Genomic DNA, 24,187 nt, shown 5'->3' on the forward strand with positions numbered 1-24,187 from the left:
TCCACAGTAAAAACTCTCTAAAATGTGTGATATCGTAGAGGGGTCATTGTGTGAGCTAGCTGTGGTGAAATTTTAGTGGAACAATGGGAGATTTCTTTTTTATTCCTAAGTGAATTTGCTGAAAAGGGCCGATTTATGAAATTCAAGGGACATTTGGGGCCCAATATTTTTAAAATTCCACAGTAAAAATGGTCCAAACTTAGTGATACCGTAGAGGGGTCATTGTGTGAGCTAGTTGTGGTGAAATTTTAGTGGAACAATGGGAGATTTCTTTTTTATTCCTAAGTGAATTTGCTGAAAAGGGCCGATTTATGAAATTCAAGGGACATTTGGGGCCCAATATTTTTAAAATTGTCATAGAGGGGTCATTGTGTGAGCTAGCTGTGGTGACATTTTAATGGAACAATGAGAGATTTCTTTTTTATCCCAAAGTGAAATTTTTGGAAAGTGACTATTTTTGCAATTTGAGGGACATTTGGGGCCCAATATTTTTAAAATTCCACAGTAATAATACCCCAAACTTAGTGATACTGTAGAGGGGTCATTGTGTGAGCTAGTTGTGGTGAAATTGTAGTGGAACAATGGGAGATTTCTTTTTTATCCCAAAGTGAAAATTTTGGAAAGTGACTATTTTTGCAATTTGAGGGACATTTGGGGCCCAATATTTTTAAAATTCCACAGTAAAAATAGTCCAAACTTAGTGATACCGTAGAGGGGTCATTGTGTGAGCTAGCTGTGGTGAAATTTTAGTGGAACAATGGGAGATTTCCTTTTTATTCCTAAGTGAATTTGCTGAAAAGGGCCGATTTTATGAAATTCAAGGGACATTTGGGGCCCAATATTTTTAAAATTCAACAGTAAAAATGGTCTAAACTTAGTGATACCATAGAGGGGTCATTGTGTGAGCTAGCTGTGGTGAAATTTTAGTGGAACAATGGGAGATTTCTTTTTTATCCCAAAGTGAAATTTTTGGAAAGTGACAATTTTTGCAATTAGACGGACATTTGGGGCCCAATATTTTTAAAATACCCCAAACTTAGTGATACTGTAGAGGCGTCATTGTGTGAGCTAGCTGTAGTGAAATTTTAGTGGAACAATGGGAGATTTCTTTTTTATTCCTAAGTGAATTTGCTGAAAAGGGCCTATTTATGCAATTCGAGGGACATATGGGTCCCAATATTTTTAAAATTCCACAGTAAAAAGTCTCCAAACTTTGTGATATCGTAGAGGGGTCATTGTGTGAGCTAGCTGTGGTGAAATTTTAGTGGAACAATGGGAGATTTCTTTTTTATTCCTAAGTGAATTTGCTGAAAAGGGCCGATTTATGAAATTCAAGGGACATTTGGGGCCCAATATTTTTAAAATTCCACAGTAAAAATGGTCCACACTTAGTGATACTGTAGAGGGGTCATTGTGTGAGCTAGCTGTGGTGAAATTTTAGTGGAACAATGGGAGATTTGTTTTTTATCCCAAAGTGAAATTTTGGGAAAGTGAATATTTTTGCAATTTAAGGGACATTTGGGGCCCAATGTTTTTAAAATTCCACAGTAAAAACTCTCCAAAATGTGTGATATCGTAGAGGGGTCATTGTGTGAGCTAGCTGTGGTGAAAATGTAGTGGCACAATGGGAGATTTTGCTTTTATCCCTAAGTGAAATTGCTTGAAAGTGATGATTTTTGCAATTTTTGGTAAGTTTGGGGCCCTATATTTTTAAAATTCCACACTAAAAAGTTTCCATACTTTGTGATATCTTAGTGGGGTCATTGTTTGAACTAGCTGTGGTGAAAATGTAGTGGCACAATGGGGAATTTTGTTTTTAACGCTTAGAGAAATGCTGGAATATGACTTTTTTTTTACATTTGAGTGACATTTATAACAAAAATGCTTGTTGTATTCATTAAAACATTTCTTATTAGCATATATGTATGGTACAGCCTTTAATAGTCTTAAGAAAGTACTAACAAATAAGTGTCTGATAGCTTGACTACTGTTTTAAACCTGTCTGATAGCTCCAAAACAGTGTCTGATAGCTTGACTTGGATTTTTAAACTGTCTGATAGCTTGACTCCAGTAAGAAAAGGGAGGGGAGGAAGAGAGAGAGAGAGAGAAAAGGGGATAAGATAGTACCCTCCAAGAGAGGCTTGCCACCTCCTTCCCGCCGACACCCCTACCTCCGTATCTCAATCCAAGGTTTGATGGTCTAATACCAAGCTACTGGAAATATCTCTCTTAATATTAAACCTTCAAAATATTCAGATTTATGGAATGCTTTAGTAAGTATATATTGTGTAGATACAGGGTATGACAAGATAATTTTCATCCATTTGTTAAAGAAACGTATTTGTTTGTTATGTATATTTGGTGTATTATATTGCTCAAATATAATCTGTAATTTAATTGTTTCAGTAAATACTCTAAAAGAGGGGGGTTTCTTATCTTTCCAATTTCTCAGAATCAAACTACGAACCACCAAAATAATAGTATTAATCAAATCCTGGCTCTGATCTTATGTAGATAAGAACGTGGTTCTTGGCTCAAAAGAAAAATGATCTGATATTTTTGTTTAGCCAGAAATTTACTTTCGGCAATAATTGTCTAATTTTTTGACAATACCAAAAGCAGTGGAGCAAATCTGCTTCAGGCATATGGCATTTATAACGGAGACCTAGTTGTCCGGGTGTCCAGATAGCTAATCTCTTTGGTGAAATATAGGCATTATTAAGGAGTTTTAAATGAGATTCCTTCCAAGAGGAACAAAGAGGCGCATCATTTAACCACTTAAAGTGAAGGTAAAGTTTAAATGGTTACTAAACACAATTAAATGTAAAATTTAAAATCATTTGGACTTTCATTCATGAACTTTGTTATATTTTTTTGCAAACTAAGTTTTACATGGGTTAAAACACTAATATTCAAATCTATAATAACAACCCGTTTTTCGGAACTTCTAATACTTCCTGATCACGTTTTACAATTCTCCAATTGAAATCCTGGCCGATAGGCGGCCGTGACACTACGTCATCTAACTATCAGCCGATCTGCGCATGCGTCCTATCTAATGCTCGTGGCTGAGTCTTCTGATTTCAATCAGTAATTGCAAAATCGCATGCGCTTTGGAGACAAGCTGTATTGGGAACGCGCATATTTAATACGTATAGAGCGGGTGGGACCGGTCTATACGTAAACACTGAAAAAGTAAGGAAGTAGAAGTTGGGAGGAGCACAGACGAAAACTGAAGCCTTATAATGTATTTAAAATAAAGGTGAATCAATATTTTTATTAAAAAAAATATATAGCGATTATGTTTATATAGATGAAGGGAATGATTTACTGTTTTGAAATGGTCCAAAATTTACTTTCACTTTAAAATCCTTCTTAATATTATCGTAGCTGAGCTCTTCAAAATGTTTAGACCAATATGATAAAAACTGATCCAAATTTAACTGTCCTTGTTTTGCCAATAAGATCTTATATAATAATGATATTGATTGGTTCCCTTGTCTGTATAGGTTAAAGTGAAGGTCAAGTCTGGCGCATTGCTTAACATTTTTCAATAGCAGACTAAAATTAAGTATTATGTTCATTCATCAATTTCATTTTAAATATTGTTCTCATTACTATTTTTCAACTTTTATTTCACCTCCGTTTTCGTCTTATTACCCGCCCGCCATACTCCCTATATTGATTGACATTTCTGTTAGCCAATATATCGTCTAACCCCGTGGCGTCCAGCCCCTTTTCTCTAGCGTCACTACAAAGTTCTGCGCATGCGTTTAAAAAAAAACGCCATCGTCGTCCAGCTCGTTCACGAAACGTGCATGCGTTCTCCCTTCTCAGAATCAATTGAGCCATTGTATCAGTTACTACGCCCGATCGCAGCAGAGGCAAGCTTTATTCAAAAAGGGTAAGAATGATTAAGATGCTTGCAGCAGCTATTGCGGTCTAATATTTAAAAGTAACTACTGAGGGTACGGGTATGACACGCATGCGCATTTAGAAGATACTGTTGTGCACGAGCGTAGTCAGTTTGTAGGAACTACAGCGACGTCACAACAGATAAATAAGGAAGTGTTGTAGGGGCGGAGCAGATAGAATAACGGAGGTATTTTCTATATATATTTTGGTTGAAAAATAAGAGTTCTATACAAATATAAACTTAGCGACTGTAATATTTGGATAATAAGCTTTATAATGGTGTATTGCAATATGCAAAAATTGACCTTCACTTTAATATAGTCCCCAATTATTTCAAAGTTTTCGGACTAGGTTCCTTTCTCCAATTTTTTATTTATGAAATGTCGAAGATATGAATAGAAACTCTTATTGGACAGATCGTATTCAGAGACAATATTCTCAAATGTTCTTATTATCCCCCTCATCAAGAAATTGTACTATCCTTGTTAAACCCTTTTCAGCCCACCTTCTAAATATTTCATACTGGCACCCTGGTTGGAATTCGGGGTGTCCCCTAACTGGTAAAAAAAAGTTGAAATGTGAAAGTTAATCTTTAGGCGGGAGCATAGTTGCTGCCATGCTTTCACTATATTACAGATACTAATTATTGTTTTAATGTTATCCGGGAGTTGCAATTGTAGGCAATGCAAAATTGCTTTAAGAGATATCAGTTGTATCAGATTCTCTTCCATTCTTGTATTAGGCAAGTAGTTAGAAAAGAGGAGCCAATCAACTCCATAGCGTGCCAAAATGGCAATATTGTATGTCCTAATATCGGGAAATGCCAAACCTCCAAATTCCTTAAGCTGCAAGAGTTTTACTATAGCGAGCATATGTCTATTCTTTTTCCAAAAAAATCTGCACATGCCTGATTAAAGATCTTAATATCCTTATCCTGGATAAATAATGGCAAATTGTTCATAGTATATAATATTTGAGGGAAAAGGATAGTTTTATTTTTAAGGCTCATGCTAATTTCTAAGTCCTTGAAGGCAGCCTCTTATCTCAGGGGATTTTGACAGTTTTTTTTACAGTGAGAGGGCGTTAGTTTGTGTGCTATATAGATAACATTGAGTCAGCACTGATTGACTAAAATGCTTGTCTGTCAAAACAAGGCTTAGATACAAGGTAATGACAGATGCAACACGTATATTACAATAACTGTAGGTTATGCAAAACTGGGGAATGGGTAATAAAGGTATTTATTTATTTATTTTTTTTATTTTTTTTTTTTATTTTTTTTTATAATAATAATTCTGGAGTAGACTGATCCTTTTTAAATTGAAAACCTTTGCCTGTTCCTTAGTTCTATCCATCCTCATTATGGACTCGGCTAAGCTCATTCCCCAAAGCAACTGGGTTCTTCCCTACACTGAATCTCTTCTGTTTATGCTTTGTTAGGGCAATGTCAAAATTAAACTTTCATAATTCAGGTAGGGCATGCAATTTGAAACAACTTTCCAATTTGCTTTCATCATCAATTTTGCTTTGTTGACTTTTGGTATTCTTTGTTAAAAGCTAAACTAAGGTAGGCTCATATGCTAATTTCTAATTAAAGGCTACCTCATATCTCATTGCATTTTGACAGTTTTTCACAGTTAGGCAGTGCTAGTTCATGTGTGTCATATAGATAACATTGTGCTCACTACTGTGGAGTCAGCACTGAGTGGCTAAAATTCAAGTCTGTCAAAAGAACTGAGATAAGGGGGCAGTCTGCAGAGGCTTAGATACAAGGTAATCACAGAGCTAAAAAGCACTACACTACAGAAGCTGTAAAAGTATATTTAACCCCCCCCCCCCCCCCCCCCAAAGAAAAAAACAACAACCCATTTAATAGGTACTGGCAGAAGGCTCTATTTCTGTTTAAATGGAGTGATAGCAAAAATGCTAAAATAAATTCTCCAGTATTTTGGGCAATTTTTTTTTTTTTTGCTCTGAAAGTCCCGGTAGTTAAGGTTTTAATATAAAAGTGTTTGCTATGCAAAACTGGGGAATAGGTAATAAAGGGATTATCTATCTTGTTAAACAATAAACCTTTTTCATATAGACACTCCCTTTTTAAAGATGTGCTGGCCCTTACGTTTAACCCCTTAGTGACCAGACTGATTTTCAATTTTCTTACCGTTAAGGACCACGGCTATTTTTAAATTTCTGCGGTGTTTGTGTTTAGCTGTAATTCTCCTTTTACTCATTTACTGTACCCACACATATTATATACAGTTTTCCTCGACATTAAATGGACTTTTTAAAGATACCATTATTTTCATCATATCTTATAATTTACTATAACATTTTTTTTTAAAAATATGATGGGGAAAAAACCCCCCCAACTTTTTCTTATTTTGACCCCCAAAATCTGTTACACATCTACAACCACCAAAAAACACCCATGCTAAATAGTTTCTAAATTTTGTCCTGAGTTTAGAAATTCCCAATGTTTACGTGTTCTTTGCTTTTTTTTTTTTTTTTTTTTTTGCAAGTTATAGGGCAATAAATACAAGTAGCACTTTGCTATTTGCTATTTCCAAACCATTTTTTTCTCAAAATTAGCTATAGTTACACTGAAACACTGATATTCCTTAATAACCCTTCACACACATACATACATACATACATACATACATACATACATACATACATACATACATGTATGTGTGTATATATATATATATATATCAACCCAAAGTATTGATCTAGGCCCATTTTAGTATATTTCATGCCACCATTTCACCGCCAAATGCGATCTAAAAAAAAAATCTAACTTTTTCACAATTTTAGGTTTCTCAATGAAATTATTTACAAACCGTTAGTGCAATCATTGCACAAATGGTTATAATTGCTTCTCTGGGATCCCCTTTGTTCAGAAATAGCAGACATATATGGCTTTGGCATTACTTTTTGATAATTAGAAGGCCGCTAAATGCTGCTGTACACCACACTTGTATTATGCCCAGCAGTTAAGGGGTTAATTAGGTAGCTTGTAGGGTTAATTTTAGTTTAGTGTAGAGATCAGCCTCCAACCTGACACATCCTACCCCTTGATCCCTCCCTGAATCTGCCAGTACTAAAATAAAAGGCATTTTTTTTGTTATATATTTATTCTGCAGTAATGGATCACCCCTTAGCCCCCAACCTCCCTGATCCCTCCCCTCCTCCATTCAGCTCTCTAACCCTCCCCCCTCTACTTATTTTCCACCATCTTGGTTACTGGCAGCTGTATTATAATAAAAGAAAAACAATTTTCTGTAGTGTAGCTGCCCCCCCCCCCCTCCCAGATCCATTTACCAATATTTATTTCCCTCTCTGAACTTAATGTAGCGTGCATGCCCTTGCCCACTCACTTTGAAATCACATTCTTTCTGAATCGTGAGAGAACTTTTGGGTTTCATATCTCTTAAAAGGCTGCTATGTCATTGGGAACAGTGAAGTGATTTTACTATTCTTTTTTTTCCTTATACTTAGCTCCAGTGTCTTGTGGGCCTTTTATTACTGCTAGCGTGGGATTGTGCGTCACAGGGTCTCTGTACTGTGACGCATGCTGATGGCATCACAGGATATTTTGAGGTGACATTTTTTTTAAAACACCTTCAATTATAACCTGTAGTGGATGCCATATTTGTTGTGGGTGCACGAGGACACCATCAATCACATGACATAGTAACTGTCTTTTATGAGTGAGTTTTGCTGGTCATGTTCTTGTGCTCCCTTCCCCCCCGGCCGCAGCCCTGAGCATACTGCAGAGGTCATTGATTCTCCCACCACATGTCTAATGCAAAATGGAATGAGTTCTGTGCAAGCTATATCAAGTGTTTATTTGGACCTGCTATGGATCAGCCTCAGCTGCCTACTGTTTATGGTTTCTGAGTAAGCTGCCTCTGACCATGCCTATTTCTCTGAGAAAGAGAAGATCTGTCAGACTTTGGTTTCTCAGAGCTGTAGTTGTCATGTCTGTTTTGTCTACATTTTATTAAATCCACTCGACTTCCTCCTAATGTGGCATAAGTGAGGATTGGTTTAATTTTGCTGTAAGACATAAAGATGTATTCCATTTTCTCCCTCCTTATGTATTAAAGGAGTTTAATAAGTCTGAAAGGAAGTTTCAGGTGCAGGACAAACATTTTAAATTTGCTAGTGCTAGTTTTTAAAGCCTTCGTAAAGTTGATGAAGCTATTAATTATATGTATAATTTGAGATTGTTTTTAACTTTTCTCACAAAATATATTAGACCTTTTTGAAGTTGAAAGCAAGGTTCTTGCCACAAGTCTGGTATGATGTGCAGTGTAGTTGAAACGCTAAGGAACAGTATGTTTGGCAAACAATTAGACATTCATTGCATGGCAAACTAGAAGAAAAAGTTTTTTTTTTTGTTTTTTAACAGAAGTTAATAGGTTTCATTACTGTATTAGACAAGATGTTTCAAACCATTCGAGTCATGAGTTCTTTCCCACTCAAGGCTTGGAAATAACTCTAATATACCAAGAGAGGAGGGAGTGGTTGACTTTCCTTTCAGTCCAGAAGTGAGGCAGCCTGACTGTCTGATAGTTGAAGGTCATCAGTCAAGTTTCAAAGACATCTGTGCAATACCTAGGTACTGAGAATGATAAGGACAGGTTATATGATTGAACAAGATTTTCAAATATCTTCCATGTCAGAAAAATAAGGATTGTCATAGTTAGCTTAATCAGAAAATCTAACTGTAGGCTGCTGTTGCCAATTCTAGATCTATAGGTTGTAAACATTTTACTTGTTATGAAATGCAAGATCACTCCAGCGTCCTTCCTTTAGACCAGAATGACGTCTATTTTCACATTCCAGTAGCAGCATGTAATTTCAGTTATCTATATCCCTGGAATTTTCTTGTTCCTTTGAGAGCAGATTTAAGAAATTCAAATTTTCCACCACCTGGAAAATAGTTCAAACAGGCAATTGTGTACAAAATTTGTCTTCTGGTAGGAAAGTCAGATACTGTTTTTTTTTTTTTTTTTTTTTTTTTTTTTTTTTTTTTTTTTTTTTTTTTTTTTTTAAAAGTGTTTAGCAGAAATAATCTTGCCCATGACCTTACCTGATTAGAACCATCTTAAAATATTCGGGTAGTGTCAAATAGTCTGCCTTCTACAGGAATTGGAGCCAATCCTTGTGTAGGCTGTGGACAATGTTAACAATTCAACAGCAGCACATATTGATGGTACCCACCCAGCATTACACAAGGAGAATGGCAGGCATGCAGGGGTTGCCCAGATATGATATGGATGTTTCCATTGATCTTCAAATTCTTCAGCAGATATCCGTCACCTTTTCCATTGGTTTAAAAGTTGCTGTTCAAACTAGATAAGGCTATATATATCCGAAAAAGGCGAAGAACATAACATTTTCTATTATGGTCAAGAAGGTCATGGTTTTTGCTACTTACAGATCCAGACCTGGAACAGAACTTCCATAGTATCTGTTAATATTTCCAGACATTTTGCATTAGGATTCATCTGAATCTGACAAGTTTGCAGTTTGCAGCATTGTTGTCTTTGACAGTTGAATATATTTCTGGTGCTGTTATTGAAACATTCCTTCAAGCAAGGAAAGACTGCAGCATTGTTAGCCATCATTTCTGTATCAGAATACCTGAATAATCATTTGTTGTGACTTACTTCTTGCATATGATAGAGACTAAACATGCAGTTCCTTCATATGTTCTTCAGATTTAAGACTTGGTTTATATCCAGTCCTATGTACCTCCATGGGATTTAGACTCTTGACTTAAAGGGACATGAAACCCAACATTTCTCCAACATTGGTGTGTCCGGTCCACGGCGTCATCCTTACTTGTGGGATATTCTCTTCCCCAACAGGAAATGGCAAAGAGTCCCAGCAAAGCTGGTCACATGATCCCTCCTAGGCTCCGCCCACCCTAGTCATTCTCTTTGCCGTTGCACAGGCAACATCTCCACGGAGATGGTTAAGAGTTTTTTGGTGTTTAAATGTAGTTTTTATTCTTCTATCAAGTGTTTGTTATTTTAAAATAGTGCTGGTATGTACTATTTACTCTGAAACAGAAAAGGATGAAGATTTCTGTTTGTAAGAGGAAGATGATTTTAGCAGACAGTAACTGTTTCCACATAGGACTGTTGAGATGAAGTAACTTCAGTTGGGGGAAACAGTTAGCAGACTTTTCTGCTTAAGGTATGACTAGCCATATTTCTAACAAGACTGTGTAATGCTGGAAGGCTGTCATTTCCCCTCATGGGGACCGGTAAGCCATTTTCTTAGTCAAAAACAAACAGAATAAAGGGCTTATTATGGGCTAAAAAACTGGTAGACATTTTTATGGGCTAAATCGATTGCTTTATTTGTGCATATTATTCAGATTTAGGCTAATAATTGGCATTTATAATCTTGGGGAACGTTTATAAAACGGCAGGCACTGTATTGGACACCTTTTTCAGTCAGGGGGCCTTTCTAATCATAGACTGAGCCTCATTTTCGCGCCATTAATGCGCAGTTGTTTTTTGAGAGCAGGGCATGCAGATGCGAGGATCTAAGAATCTCTGAAAAAGCTTTTAGAAGGCGTCATTTGGTATCGTATTCCCCTCAGGGCTTGGTTGGGTCTTAGCAAAGACTATATCTGGGACTGTATAGGGGTTAAATTGAAAAACGGCTCCGGTTCCGTTATTTTAAGGGTTAAAGCTCTGAAATTTGGTGTGCAATACTTTTAAGGCTTTAATTTTTGAACAATTCCTTCATACTTTTTCACATATTCAGTAATAAAGTGTTTTCTGTTTGAAATTTAAAGTGACAGTAACTGTTTTATTTTAAAACGTTTTTTGTGCTTTGTTGACAAGTTTAAGCCTGTTTAACATGTCTGTACCTTCAGATAAGCTATGTTCTATATGTATGAAAGCCAATGTGTCTCCCCATTTAAATTTATGTGATAATTGTGCCATAGCGTCCAAACAAAGTAAGGACAGTACTGCCACAAATAATGATATTGCCCAAGATGATTCCTCAAATGAGGGGAGTAAACATGATAGTACATTATCTCCTACTGTGTCTACACCAGTTTTGCCCATGTAGGAGGCCCCTAGTACATCTAGTGCGCCAATACTTATTACCATGCAACAATTAACGGCTGTAATGGATAACTCCATAGCAAATCTTTTATCCAAAATGCCTACTTATTAGAGAAAGCGCGATTGCTCTGTTTTAAACACTGAAGAGCAAGAGGACGCTGATGATAATTGTTCTGTCATACTCTCACACCAATCTGAAGGGGCCATGAGGGAGGTTTTGTCTGAGGGAGAAATTTCAGATTCAGGAAAAATTTCTCATCAAGCTGTACCTGATGTTGTGACATTTAAATTTAAATTAGAACATCTCCGCGTACTGCTTAAGGAGGTGTTATCTACTCTGGATGATTGTGACAATTTGGTCATTCCAGAGAAATTATGCAAGATGGACAGGTTCCTAGAGGTTCCGGTGCCCCCCGATGCTTTTCCTATACCCAAGCGGGTGGCGGACATAGTAAATAAAGAGTGGGAAAAGCCTGGCATACCTTTTTGTTCCGCCCCCTATATTTAAGAAATTATTTCCTATGGTCGACCCCAGAAAGGACTTATGGCAGACAGTCCCCAAGGTCGAGGGGGCAGTTTCTACTCTAAACAAACGCACTACTATTCCTATCGAAGATAGTTGTGCTTTCAAAGATCCTATGGATAAAAAATTGGAAGGTTTGCTTAAAAAGATTTTTGTACAGCAAGGCTACCTTCTACAACCAATTTCATGCATTGTTCCTGTCACTACGGCAGCGTGGTTCTGGTTCGAGGAACTAGAAAAGTCGCTCAGTAGAGAAACTCCATATGAGGAGGTTATGGACAGAGTTCACGCACTTAAATTGGCTAACTCTTTTATTTTAGATGCCGCTTTGCAATTAGCAAAATTAGCGGCGAAAAATTCAGGGTTTGCTATCGTGGCGCGCAGAGCGCTTTGGCTAAAGTCTTGGTCAGCGGATGTGTCATCCAAGACAAAATTGCTTAACATTCCTTTCAAAGGTAAAACTTTATTTGGACCTGATTTGAAAGAGATTATTTCAGACATCGCTGGGGGAAAGGGCCACGCCCTTCCACAGGATAGGTCTTTTAAGGCTAAAAATAAACCTAATTTTCGTCCCTTTCGCAGAAATGGACCAGCCTCTAATTCTGCATCCTCTAAGCAAGAGGGTAATGCCTCACAACCCAAACCAGCCTGGAAACCAATGCAAGGCTGGAACAAGGGTAAGCAGGCCAAGAAGCCTGCCACTGCTAACAAAACAGCATGAAGGAGTAGCCCCCGATCCGGGACCGGATCTGGTGGGGGGCAGACTTTCTCTCTTTGCTCAGGCTTGGGCAAGAGATGTTCAGGATCCTTGGGCGCTAGAAATAGTTTCTCAAGGTTATCTCCTGGAATTCAAGGAACTACCCCCAAGGGGAAGGTTCCACAAGTCTCACTTATCCTCAAACCAAATAAAGAGACAGGCATTCTTACATTGTGTAGAAGACCTGTTAAAGATGGGAGTGATACACCCAGTTCCAATAAAGGAACAAGGAATGGGATTTTATTCCAATCTGTTCGTAGTTCCCAAAAAAGAGGGAACGTTCAGACCAATTTTGGATTTGAAGATCCTAAACAAATTTCTCAGGGTACCATCGTTCAAAATGGAAACCATTCGAACGATTCTACCCACCATCCAGGAAAGTCAATTTATGACTACCGTGGATCTAAAGGATGCGTACCTACATATCCCTATCCACAAGGAACATCATCAGTTCCTAAGGTTCGCTTTTCTGGACAAACATTACCAGTTTGTGGCTCTTCCATTCGGATTAGCCACTGCTCCAAGGATTTTCACAAAGGTGCTAGGGTCCCTTCTAGCGGTTCTAAGACCAAGGGGCATTGCAGTAGTACCTTACTTGGACGACATTCTAATACAAGCGTCGTCCCTGTCAAAGGCAAAGGCTCATACGGACATCGTTCTAGCCTTCCTCACATCTCACGGATGGAAGGTGAACAAAGAAAAGAGTTCTCTGTCCCCGTCAACAAGAGTTCCCTTCTTGGGAACAATAATAGATTCCTTAGAAATGAGGATTTTTCTGACAGAGGTCAGAAAATCAAAACTTCTAAGCTCTTGTCAAGTGCTTCATTCTGTTCCTCGTCCTTCCATAGCGCAGTGCATGGAAGTAATAGGATTGATGGTTGCAACAATGGACATAGTTCCCTTTGCACGAATTCATCTAAGACCATTACAACTGTGCATGCTCAAACAGTGGAATGGGGATTATACAGACTTGTCTCCAATGATTCAAGTAGATCAAAAGACCAGAGATTCACTCCGTTGGTGGCTGACCCTGGACCATCTGTCTCAGGGAATGAGCTTCCGCAGGCCAGAGTGGGTCATTGTCACGACCGACGCCAGTTTAGTGGGCTGGGGTGCGGTCTGGGAATCCCTGAAAGCTCAGGGTCTATGGTCTCGGGAGGAGTCTCTTCTCCCGATAAACATTCTGGAACTGAGAGCGATATTCAATGCTCTCAGAGCTTGGCCTCAACCAGCAAAGGCCAAATTCATAAGGTTCCAATCAGACAACATGACGACTGTTGCTTATATCAATCATCAAGGGGGAACAAAGAGTTCCCTGGCGATGAAAGAAGTGACCAAAATAATTCAATGGGCGGAGGATCACTCCTGCCACTTGTCTGCGATCCACATCCCAGGAGTGGTAAATTGGGAAGCGGATTTTCTGAGTCGTCAGACATTTCATCCGGGGGAGTGGGAACTCCATCCGGAAATCTTTGCCCAAATAACTCAATTATGGGGCATTCCAGACATGGATCTGATGGCGTCTCGTCAGAACTTCAAGGTTCCTTGCTACGGGTCCAGATCCAGGGATCCCAAGGCGACTCTAGTAGATGCACTAGTAGCACCTTGGACTTTCAACCTAGCTTACGTATTCCCACCGTTTCCTCTCATTCCCAGGCTGATAGCCAGGATCAATCAGGAGAGGGCCTCGGTGATCTTGATAGCTCCTGCGTGGCCACGCAGGACTTGGTATGCAGACCTGGTGAATGTCATCGGCTCCACCATGGAAGCTACCTTTGAGACAGGACCTTCTTGTTCAAGGTCCATTCGAACACCCAAATCGGGTCTCCCTCCAACTGACGGCTTGGAGATTGAACGCTTGATTCTATCAAAGCGTGGGTTTTCAGATTCGGTGATAGATACTCTGGTTCAGGCCAGAAAACCTGTAACTAGAAAAATTTACCATAAAATATGGAAAAAATATATCTGTTGGTGTGAATCCAAAGGATTCCCATGGAATAAGATAAAAATTCCTAAGATTCTCTCCTTTCTTCAAGAAGGTTTGGAGAAAGGATTATCTGCAAGTTCTCTAAAGGGACAGATCTCTGCTTTATCGGTCTTACTACACAAAAGACTGGCAGCTGTGCCAGATGTTCAAGCATTTGTTCAGGCTCTGGTTAGGATCAAGCCTGTTTACAGACCTTTGACTCCTCCCTGGAGTCTAAATCTAGTTCTTTCAGTTCTTCAAGGGGTTCCGTTTGAACCCTTACATTCCATAGATATTAAGTTACTATCTTGGAAAGTTTTGTTTTTGGTTGCAATTTCTTCTGCTAGAAGAGTTTCAGAGTTATCTGCTCTGCAGTGTTCTCCTCCTTATCTGGTGTTCCATGCAGATAAGGTGGTTTTGCGTACTAAGCCTGGTTTTCTTCCTAAAGTTGTTTCTAACAAAAATATTAACCAGGAGATAGTTGTACCTTCTTTGTGTCCGAATCCAGTTTCAAAGAAGGAACGTTTGTTACACAATTTGGACGTTGTCCGTGCTCTAAAGTTCTATTTAGAGGCTACTAAAGATTTCAGACAAACATCTTCCTTGTTTGTTGTTTATTCTGGTAAAAGGAGAGGTCTAAAAGCGACTTCTACCTCTCTTTCCTTTTGGCTTAAAAGCATTATCCGATTGGCTTATGAGACTGCCGGACGGCAGCCTCCTGAAAGAATCACAGCTCACTCCACTAGGGCTGTGGCTTCCACATGGGCCTTCAAGAACGAGGCTTCTGTTGACCAGATATGTAAGGCAGCGACTTGGTCTTCACTGCACACTTTTGCCAAATTTTACAAATTTGATACTTTTGCTTCTTCGGAGGCTATTTTTGGGAGAAAGGTTTTGCAAGCTGTGGTGCCTTCCGTTTAGGTGACCTGATTTGCTCCCTCCCTTCATCCGTGTCCTAAAGCTTTGGTATTGGTTCCCACAAGTAAGGATGACGCCGTGGACCGGACACACCAATGTTGGAGAAAACAGAATTTATGCTTACCTGATAAATTACTTTCTCCAACGGTGTGTCCGGTCCACGGCCCGCCCTGGTTTTTTAATCGGGTCTGATGAATTATTTTCTCTAACTACAGTCACCACGGTACCATATGGTTTCTCCTATATATATTTCCTCCTGTCCGTCGGTCGAATGACTGGGGTGGGCGGAGCCTAGGAGGGATCATGTGACCAGCTTTGCTGGGACTCTTTGCCATTTCCTGTTGGGGAAGAGAATATCCCACAAGTAAGGATGACGCCGTGGACCGGACACACCGTTGGAGAAAGTAATTTATCAGGTAAGCATAAATTCTGTTTTTTCTTTCATGATTTAGGTAGAACAAACCATTTTTAACAACTTTACAGTTTACTTCTATTATCAAATTTGTTTAATTCTCTTGGTATAATTTGTTGAAGCAGCAGCAATGCACTACTGGTCTCTAACTGAACACATTGGTGAGCCAATGACAATCGGTATATATATGCAGCCACCAATCAGCAGCTAGAACCTAGGTTCTTCGCTGCTCCTGAGCTTACCTAGATAAACCTTTCAGCAAAGGATAACGAGACGGAAGCATAATAGAAGTAAATTGGAAAGTTGTTTAAAATTGTATGCTCTGCGTAAATCATGAAAGAAAATGTTTGGGTTTCATGTCCCTTTTTAAGAACCATTTTGCCATATGACACCAATTTATTGAATGTTACCGTTGCCAATTTTCTACTTGCAATTACCTCTGCTAGAAGGGTTTCCGAAATATAAGCCCTACCAGTCAGTGAACCATATATAAATTTTCTTAACCAAAAAGTGGTCCTCGGAACAGTTTCAGATTTTTTTTTCCAATAGTTGTCTTGTACTTTCTCACAAAATGAATTGTTTTGGTGACCTTTTGTCCAGAAAAGAGACTTGTAGAAGGTAAAATGTTAACTCAGTTATCTACATGTAAATTTTACCAAGTATCTGAGGGAGGCTGCTTGTCCGTTCATCATACATAAAGGACATTGTAAACGCCATCTAGAAATAGTACCTTTTGCTAGAGCACAATTTTTCCTATTTGTAAACAAAACAGAATAGGAATACTGTATTTTTTTTTTATTTATTTTTTTCCCAGCAGGGCTCTGCACTCATTCTAATATGGGTGTATCTGTCATGGGCAGAGGAAGCAGATGCTTCCTAAGTCCCAGTTAACTTTTCATGGCTCAAATACAATTAAATTGAAAATTATCTTAAAATGTTTGTTCTCTTGGTATCTTTTGAAAACCATACCTAGGTAGGCTTAGGCGCAGCAATGAGCTTCTTGGAGACAGCTGGTGGCTAGACGCATGCCTCTTGTCGTTGGCTTATCACATGATTGCAGGGGTTAAATACTGTAATAGCATTTTTCCACCGTTATGTTAATTTAAATGTTGCCTCTGCCTCTCATTGCCAATATTAGCTTAAAGGGACAGTCTAGTCAAAAAATAAACTTTCATGATACAGATAGGGCATGTCATTTTAAACAACTTTACAATTTACTTTTATCATCAATTTTGCTTTGTTCTCTTGGTGTTCTTAGTTGAAAGCTAAGCCTAGGTAGGTCCATATGCTAATTTCTTACCCCATGAAGGCCACCTCTCATCTGAATGAATTTTGACAGTTTTTCACAACTAGAGAGTGTTAGTTCATGCGTCAGCACTGATTGGCTAAAATGCATGTCTGTCAAAAGAACTAAAATAAAAAAGGGGGGCAGTCGGCAGAGGCTTAGATACAAGGTAATCGCAGAGGTAAAAAGTATATTATTATAACTGTGTTGGTTATGCAAAACTGGGGAATGGGATTATCTATCTTTTTAAACAATACAAATTCTGATGTAGACTGTCCCTATAATATTTCACTTCACTTTAGTATTCTACTTTGATATATACTATTAAATGTTATTTATGGCTAAAAGGTTTTTTATTTTTAGGGAGACAAAGATGAAATGAGGAAAATCCCTGTTCCTCCACATAGATATACCCCTCTAAAAGAGAATTGGATGAAAATATTTACACCAATTGTGGAACATTTGCAGCTTCAGGTTCGGTTCAATCTAAAAACAAGAAATGTGGAAATAAAGGTAGGATATCTTGTACTTCATTGTCAAATGCTTCCTAAAGAAAATGCTTTGTGTTATACAACTTTAGCTAGAAAGTAACCGATCCTAATATTTTTGTTTCCTCTGTGTCAAATATACTGCTAGTGAGGTGAACTCATTGGGAGAATCTAAAGAAATAAATAATATGGAAGCCTATACAGACTATTTATAGAATTAGTACTATGATAATTTGTGTCGTCTTTACAAATTTGCTGGTTATTTGTTAACATTAAAAACAAAAAAAAGGTATAAACACACATGTCTATGTGTGTCCTGCATTTCTGTCTTCCATCATACATTTGTTTTATATACATTTGTACTACAACTGCTTATAAAGATGTTACTTTTAATTTTTCATATGTTTTTTTTTTTTATAGACTTGTAAAGAAACAACAGATGTAGGTGCATTGACAAAAGCAGCAGATTTCGTCAAAGCCTTTGTACTGGGCTTTCAGGTTGAGGTAAGTTAAACTATAATTCTCTTGCCGTAGAGCTGTGGTTTTCGACCTTGTCCTACAAACTTGTATTTTTCTTCTCCCACTGCATCATATACCCAGATCTTATGTATAGCCAAAATCAAATATAATAGATTAAAACTATAACTAGAATAAAACACTTCCAGGCAGAAAAAACTCAATGAATGCAGAGCAGGAGAGGTGGAGTTGCTTTGGGAGTGAGGTGATTATATTTAAAAAATAAATAAATGCAACCACTGGAGAGGTGCATTGTCGCCCTGCCCTTTCTTTGCACGTACCTCATTCTAGAGCTTTGGTTTACAATCAGTGGGATTTGGCCGCTATAACTTTGCCATAATAGGTTTACTTTTACTATACCGTATGTATCTAAGTGACAGATAACAGCCATTTTGCCTGTTTGTTTTGCAAAATACATTTGAAAATGTTGCTTGCTCCATACCCACCAGAGAGGCTTGAGTGCCACCATCATATCATGGTGACATTTATCCGACCCTGCAACTTTATTGCTTAGATTAGAGTATACGTTTATTTACATCTGTCCATAATTTGCCACAGCAAAGGAGACCTGAAACATGAAGTGAACATAACCAGGTTTTTAAGAGGTGTATCCCTGAATGGCACTTGTCATTTTCAAAACCTTGTAAATTGTGCTAAAACATTATTGTTGCCTAAATGATTTTAAGCATTTCTTCTGTATGCAGTGCTTCATTTGCTGGGTATATGTAAAAATATGACTCCCTACAAGTCCACAATGTAACATTATCTTGTATATAGCTCAATATTACTAATCTGCTTATAAGTGTAAAGGGACATGATATCCCAAATGTTTCTTTCATGATTCAGAGTATCCAATTTTAAACTACTTTCCAATTTACTTCTGTTAATCAAATTTACTTTGTTCTCTAGGTATCATTTGAAGAAGCAGGAATGTGCTACTGGGAGCTAGCTGAACACGTCGGATCAGCCGGTGGCAAGGACTATATGTGCAGCCACCAATCGGCAGCAAGCTCCTACTAGTGCATTGCTCTTCTTCAGCCTACCTGTTACCTATCTTTGTTGCAAGGGATACCAAGTGTGTGTGATATATATTATATTATTATATACTGTATATATGTGAGATTAACTAATTGTGTAGCCTATTAAGAAATCTAGACAAGAATAACCATCAGAAGACCTCTGGATATATTGGTTCGAATGCAACAAAGTATTATGAGTAAGACATGCAAATTAGGTTCACAAAGTCTCATCTAAAAGCAGATTGAAGTAAAAATATGAGACGTTGTGAACATCATGATGAAGCAGCAGCATTGCATACTGGGAGCTAGCTGAACACATCAAGTGAGCCAATAACATAAGGTATATATGTGCAGCCAGCAATCAACAGCTCCTGAGCCTTCTTACATATTATCAATAAAGGATACCAAGAGAACAAAACAAATTGGATAATAGAAGTAAATTGGAAAGTTGTTTAAAATCACATGATCTATCTAAATCATGAAATAAAACATTTGGGTTTCATGTTCCTTTTAAACATTAAAGTTAATATAAAGTTTAATGAATAAGTGCCCGGTATCTAAACTAATCTTAAAAACAGGGGAACTTTCATTCATTAAACTTTACAATGAAGCTTCTTTTTTAAAATACTTACCTTTTGTTTATGGTAAACAGACCAGTTATCTTCCGCCCGCATCTCCTGCTGTAGTTAGCACAGCAATGACGAATCTGGCTTCCTCCAATCATTGCATGACCCCATGAGCTGGACGCAATTTATTTTTATGTGGGGTTTATTATATCTCTAAATGTCACTGTTGCTGTGACTTATATTAGCTGTATATTTCCTGTTTATATGAAGTGGGTACTGTCTCTTGACGAAGATAGTGTGCATGTTTTAGCAGGACATATCCTGTCAATCGGAGCTTTCCAAACTTTTCATGTTGGTGACACACTTTTTAGACCTACATCATTTCGCGACACAGTAATTCAGTTGTACTAGCAAACAGGAGGTTAAACTAACTTGTTGTAAGAGATACGGGCACATACATAAATTCTATAATAACGAAATGTATTTACAAGTAATAGTATGTGCAAGAATAAAAAAAATAAAAAAAAGTAATAAAACCAATAGCTACTGTTATGGTATAACCCGGATATCGAGGGTTAATACCAGATGAAAGATGCCCTGAATACGGGATCAGCAACACACGAACCCAGTTAATTCCCCCCAAACATGAGACCAAGCTCCATCTTGAGGGTAAAACAGAATGTGTTTTATTGAGGGCTATATGCCCAGTATTAATGCAGGTCTCCCACCTGGTTGACACTCCCCAGCAACAGCTGCACAGGAAGAAGATAGTACATTAGAGGGAAGACGCCCTTTTTCAGGATACAATAGAATTACATTACTTAACCAAATAATCAATTAAACACAAGAAAACAAGGGAGTCCTTCTTGACACCTGGAGTCTGATTAAACAATGTGAACGCTTATCACTTAAACTTAATTACAGTAAACAATAGCTGATGCCAGGAAACCTGTTTTCAGAAAATAGTTTCTCAAAGCTGAACAAAGTTAACCCTTCCAGTACTGACAGAGGGGTCTGTCACAGCTACTTAGTATTTTAATGGGATGTATGAGGTTGATGGGATGAACACAGTTTCTGAATATTTGGTGAAAAATTAGAAAAAGACACTCGCATTTTTAAGCTTCCACTTCCTATCCATATATCAAGAGCAGGAGCAGCAATGCACTACTGGGAGCTAGCTGCAAAAAAAACAACATTTTGACTTCTGACTTCAGCTCAGTATTTAAGCTGCCACCCTCAGAGCTCTGCGAGTCCGACTGACTACTGCCCGCGCTTTAAACACACTGCTATCCCACTTACTGACTACAGGTGCAGTCACAAGCCGATTGAGGAGACTACACATGCAGTCAGGAGCCAATGTGCAGCCAAAGCCACCAATAGAAATAGTTTCAGCTCCCACTGAGCTGTGCCAATAGGTTAAGATGTTCTGTGACACACTAGGTATCAATCACGTGTCAACCATGTGATATGCGTAGGAGGCAGGCGGAAAGACGGAAACCAAAAAAAATGTAAAAAAATTAAATTTAAAAAAAAAATTGCGCTGAAGCAGGGACACACCTACACACTGCCGCCGACACACTGTGTCACGACACACAGTTTGGAAAGCACTGCTGTAAATGATGTAGTGTCCTCTCTTTGGGGTCATCCATTAAAGTGACTTTTCATGTTAAAGTGCCCGTTTTTTTAAAAAAAAATATTAAAAACACGGGCACTTTCATTCATGAAAATTGACATTGCACCGGATTTTAAAAATACTTACCTTTTTCTTCTGAAAGCCGGATGGCCCGTCTAAAACTATGCCCCGCTGGCTTCTTCCTGGTTAACTTTCCCAACAATGAGGAAACCGGCTTCCTCCAATCACGGTGTTGCCTCAGGCAATGATTCCCCCGGGAGGGGGGGGGGAAGCCGTGATTGGATGATGCCGGAATTGTCATTGCTGACTTATGAAGAGGCTTGCGACGGGCTGGTGAACCGCTGGATCGGCTTCAAGAAAAAAAAGGTAAGTATTTTAAGAAAACGGGTGAAATTTAATGTTTTTAATAGTATTTTTAAAGACCGGGCACTCATTCTTGAAAGTTTACCGTCACTTTAAACAGCTTTATTGCTGTAGAGTTTCAATGTATTCATGTTTCTTCTAGTAACAATTGAATTCTGAAGAGACTACAGGCACTATCTTTACACTGAAGTACTGCATATGTTTATATTGATTTAAAAGTTGTATGACAAGATAAATGGGATTGTGCCAGTTAATACAGAATATCACAGAATAGCTCTTATACTTGTTTTGTCATGAATCCTCATCAATGGCTATATACTCTTGTTGTTGTTATTTATTTTGTTGATTACTCCTCTTCTCGAGGCTTCAGTTCAATTTCTAACTATTAGACTATGGTGCAAAGCTCCCAAGCAATTCCACTTTAAAGGGACATTCCAGCCAAATTGACATTCACATGGATGCATTTCAGTTTTGAATAGAAGCATTTTTGTATTATACGTTTATAAGCAAGAAGGCTTCTTATAAAAGCTATAGCTATTTCAAAAGTGTATTTATGTATGCACCGTGCGCCAGCATATTTAAAAACGGCACTTGCTCAGAGAGATTAAGGTCCTTGTAGCATCTAGTAATGACTCAATTTGTTAATTGCTGACATGACACAAGCCCCACTGGCCATCTGAGCAGCTGTAGTATTTAAAATGCTGGTGCACTGAGAATATCTAGCTACGCTTCACATGAACTTGTTAAAAAAATGTTAACACTAAAACAGCAATAACTTCTTACTATAAGGATTTTACATTTATATTGCAAATATGCTTCTATTCAAAGATGTAATTAATCTATGTGCATTTCATTTTTGACCGGAATGTCCCTTTAAGTGCGGTGTCCCTCCTGCCACTCTCTGTATACTTTATGTATTGTTTTTTTCACAAAGTGAAACCTAAGACCAGCTAACCCTCCCCCCATAAACATTATTCATGACCTCTAACCAACCTGTCCCTGAACACAGACTACCCAATTTTGGATCACTGAGACTCCCTTCAATCCCGGCTTAAAGAATAGAAATGTTGGGAAGTATGGGGTTGAGGGAGATGTGTTATATATATATATATAATCACACCAAAAAAGCCTTTCAACACAGTTCATAGTTGCAAGGGTGTAGTCTCCTGCCTTTGTCATTCTGTGCAGGGCTGATCTTCTGATTATCCCATGAGATGGTATTTTTGTCTTCCGTATTCCGTTTCTTCCAGCGCTGTGCACTTCTGTGTCTTAAACTACACCCTGTGAGTGCCTTCAGGTTATGTTCCTATGTACTGGTTGTGCATTTTATTAATCTACTACATTTCCTATATCTCTGGTTGTGCATTTTATTAACCCTACTACTAGTTACGCTTGTCTGAACTAAACCCAGGAGGAAGGGAGGGGCTATATATGGATTTCAGGTGTCCCAAAGGCTTTTGGTACATTATTTCCCACATAGATTGGGTAGAATCTAGCAGTAGTGATTTATTCATACAATGTCATTTATGCGCAATGAAATCGGTCCTTTTTGTAAAATCTTGGTGACATCATACTTTTGCTGATGAACTGATTTTTGTTACAGGATGCTTTAGCGTTGGTTCGGCTGGATGATCTTTTCTTAGAAACATTTGAAGTCACAGATGGTAAGTTGAAGAACCGTTAGAGGGATCAGAAGTTAATATTTACAGTTACACATTGATATCTACTATAATAAGAAAATTCAGGTGGTTCTGCAATTAAAGTGATAAGTATGTCTGCATATCATAATGCAATAGAATTTGTAAGAACTGTTATTAGGCAATGACTTTGTTCTGATCTAGTTTTTAGTGCTTAGATAACTATTAAACAGCAGCAATAAACACTAAATACTAGACAGAATAATATGCGGCTGTTTTTTTTTAGTTACATTCGTATATTTTGAAGAAAAGTGAACATTAAGGATATATAGATATCAAAATAATAAGAGTATTGCATTGAGCAATGATACTTTTTTTTTTTTTTTTTTTTTATTGAACTAACTATATATTTATAAGTTGACAAGCTTTCGGAAGAGTTCCTTCCTTTATCAAGTCTGAAAATATATATATATCTATATCTCTATCTATATCACAAGCAGGAAACAGCACTCACTGGTCTTGACAAATACTGGATTTATTAAGTGACGTTTTTCGGGGAATACACTACACCCCTTCATCAGACCCCCAGGGATGTATTCCCTCGAAACGTCACTTAATAAATCCAGTATTTGTCAAGACCAGTGAGTGCTGTTTCCTGCTTGTTATATATTAAACCACACTCTAGCACCCTGGCATTGGAACTGAACTGTTAGAGAGATGGAGAGTAGTAGCAGGTGCACTCTCACAATCATCTCTATCATCACACCCCTGTTAAAATGTCAGGTTTCTGTGATGTAAAAAAATGAGACAAAGATAAATCATTTTAGAACTTTTTCCACCTTTTAATGTGACCTATAAACTGTACAACTTGATTGAAAAACAAACAAACTTCTAGGTGGAGGGAAGTAAAAATAAAAAACTGAAATGATATGGTTGCATAAGTGTGTATATCTTATAACTGGGGATGTAGCTGTGTTTAGAATTGAGCAATCCCATTCAAAATCATGTTAAATAGGAGTCAGTACACACCTGTCATCATTTAAAGTGCCTCTGATTAACCCCAAATAAAGTTCAGCTGTTCTAGTAGGT

General features: G+C 37.9%; 1 protein-coding gene across 1 annotated transcript in view; it reads left to right on the forward strand.

Moving 5' to 3' along the window:
- Positions 1 to 24,187, forward strand: part of PNO1 (partner of NOB1 homolog) — a 37,700-nt gene that overhangs the window by 8,030 nt on the left and 5,483 nt on the right. Inside the window, exons 2-4 of the mRNA XM_053712109.1 lie at positions 17,240 to 17,389; positions 17,785 to 17,868; positions 23,065 to 23,125. Of these exons, the coding sequence (XP_053568084.1) occupies positions 17,240 to 17,389; positions 17,785 to 17,868; positions 23,065 to 23,125 (295 nt within the window). The remainder of the gene's footprint in view (positions 1 to 17,239; positions 17,390 to 17,784; positions 17,869 to 23,064; positions 23,126 to 24,187) is intronic.

Source organism: Bombina bombina, chromosome 4 (genome assembly GCF_027579735.1).
Source record: "Bombina bombina isolate aBomBom1 chromosome 4, aBomBom1.pri, whole genome shotgun sequence".
Classification (NCBI taxonomy): Eukaryota; Metazoa; Chordata; class Amphibia; order Anura; family Bombinatoridae; genus Bombina; species Bombina bombina.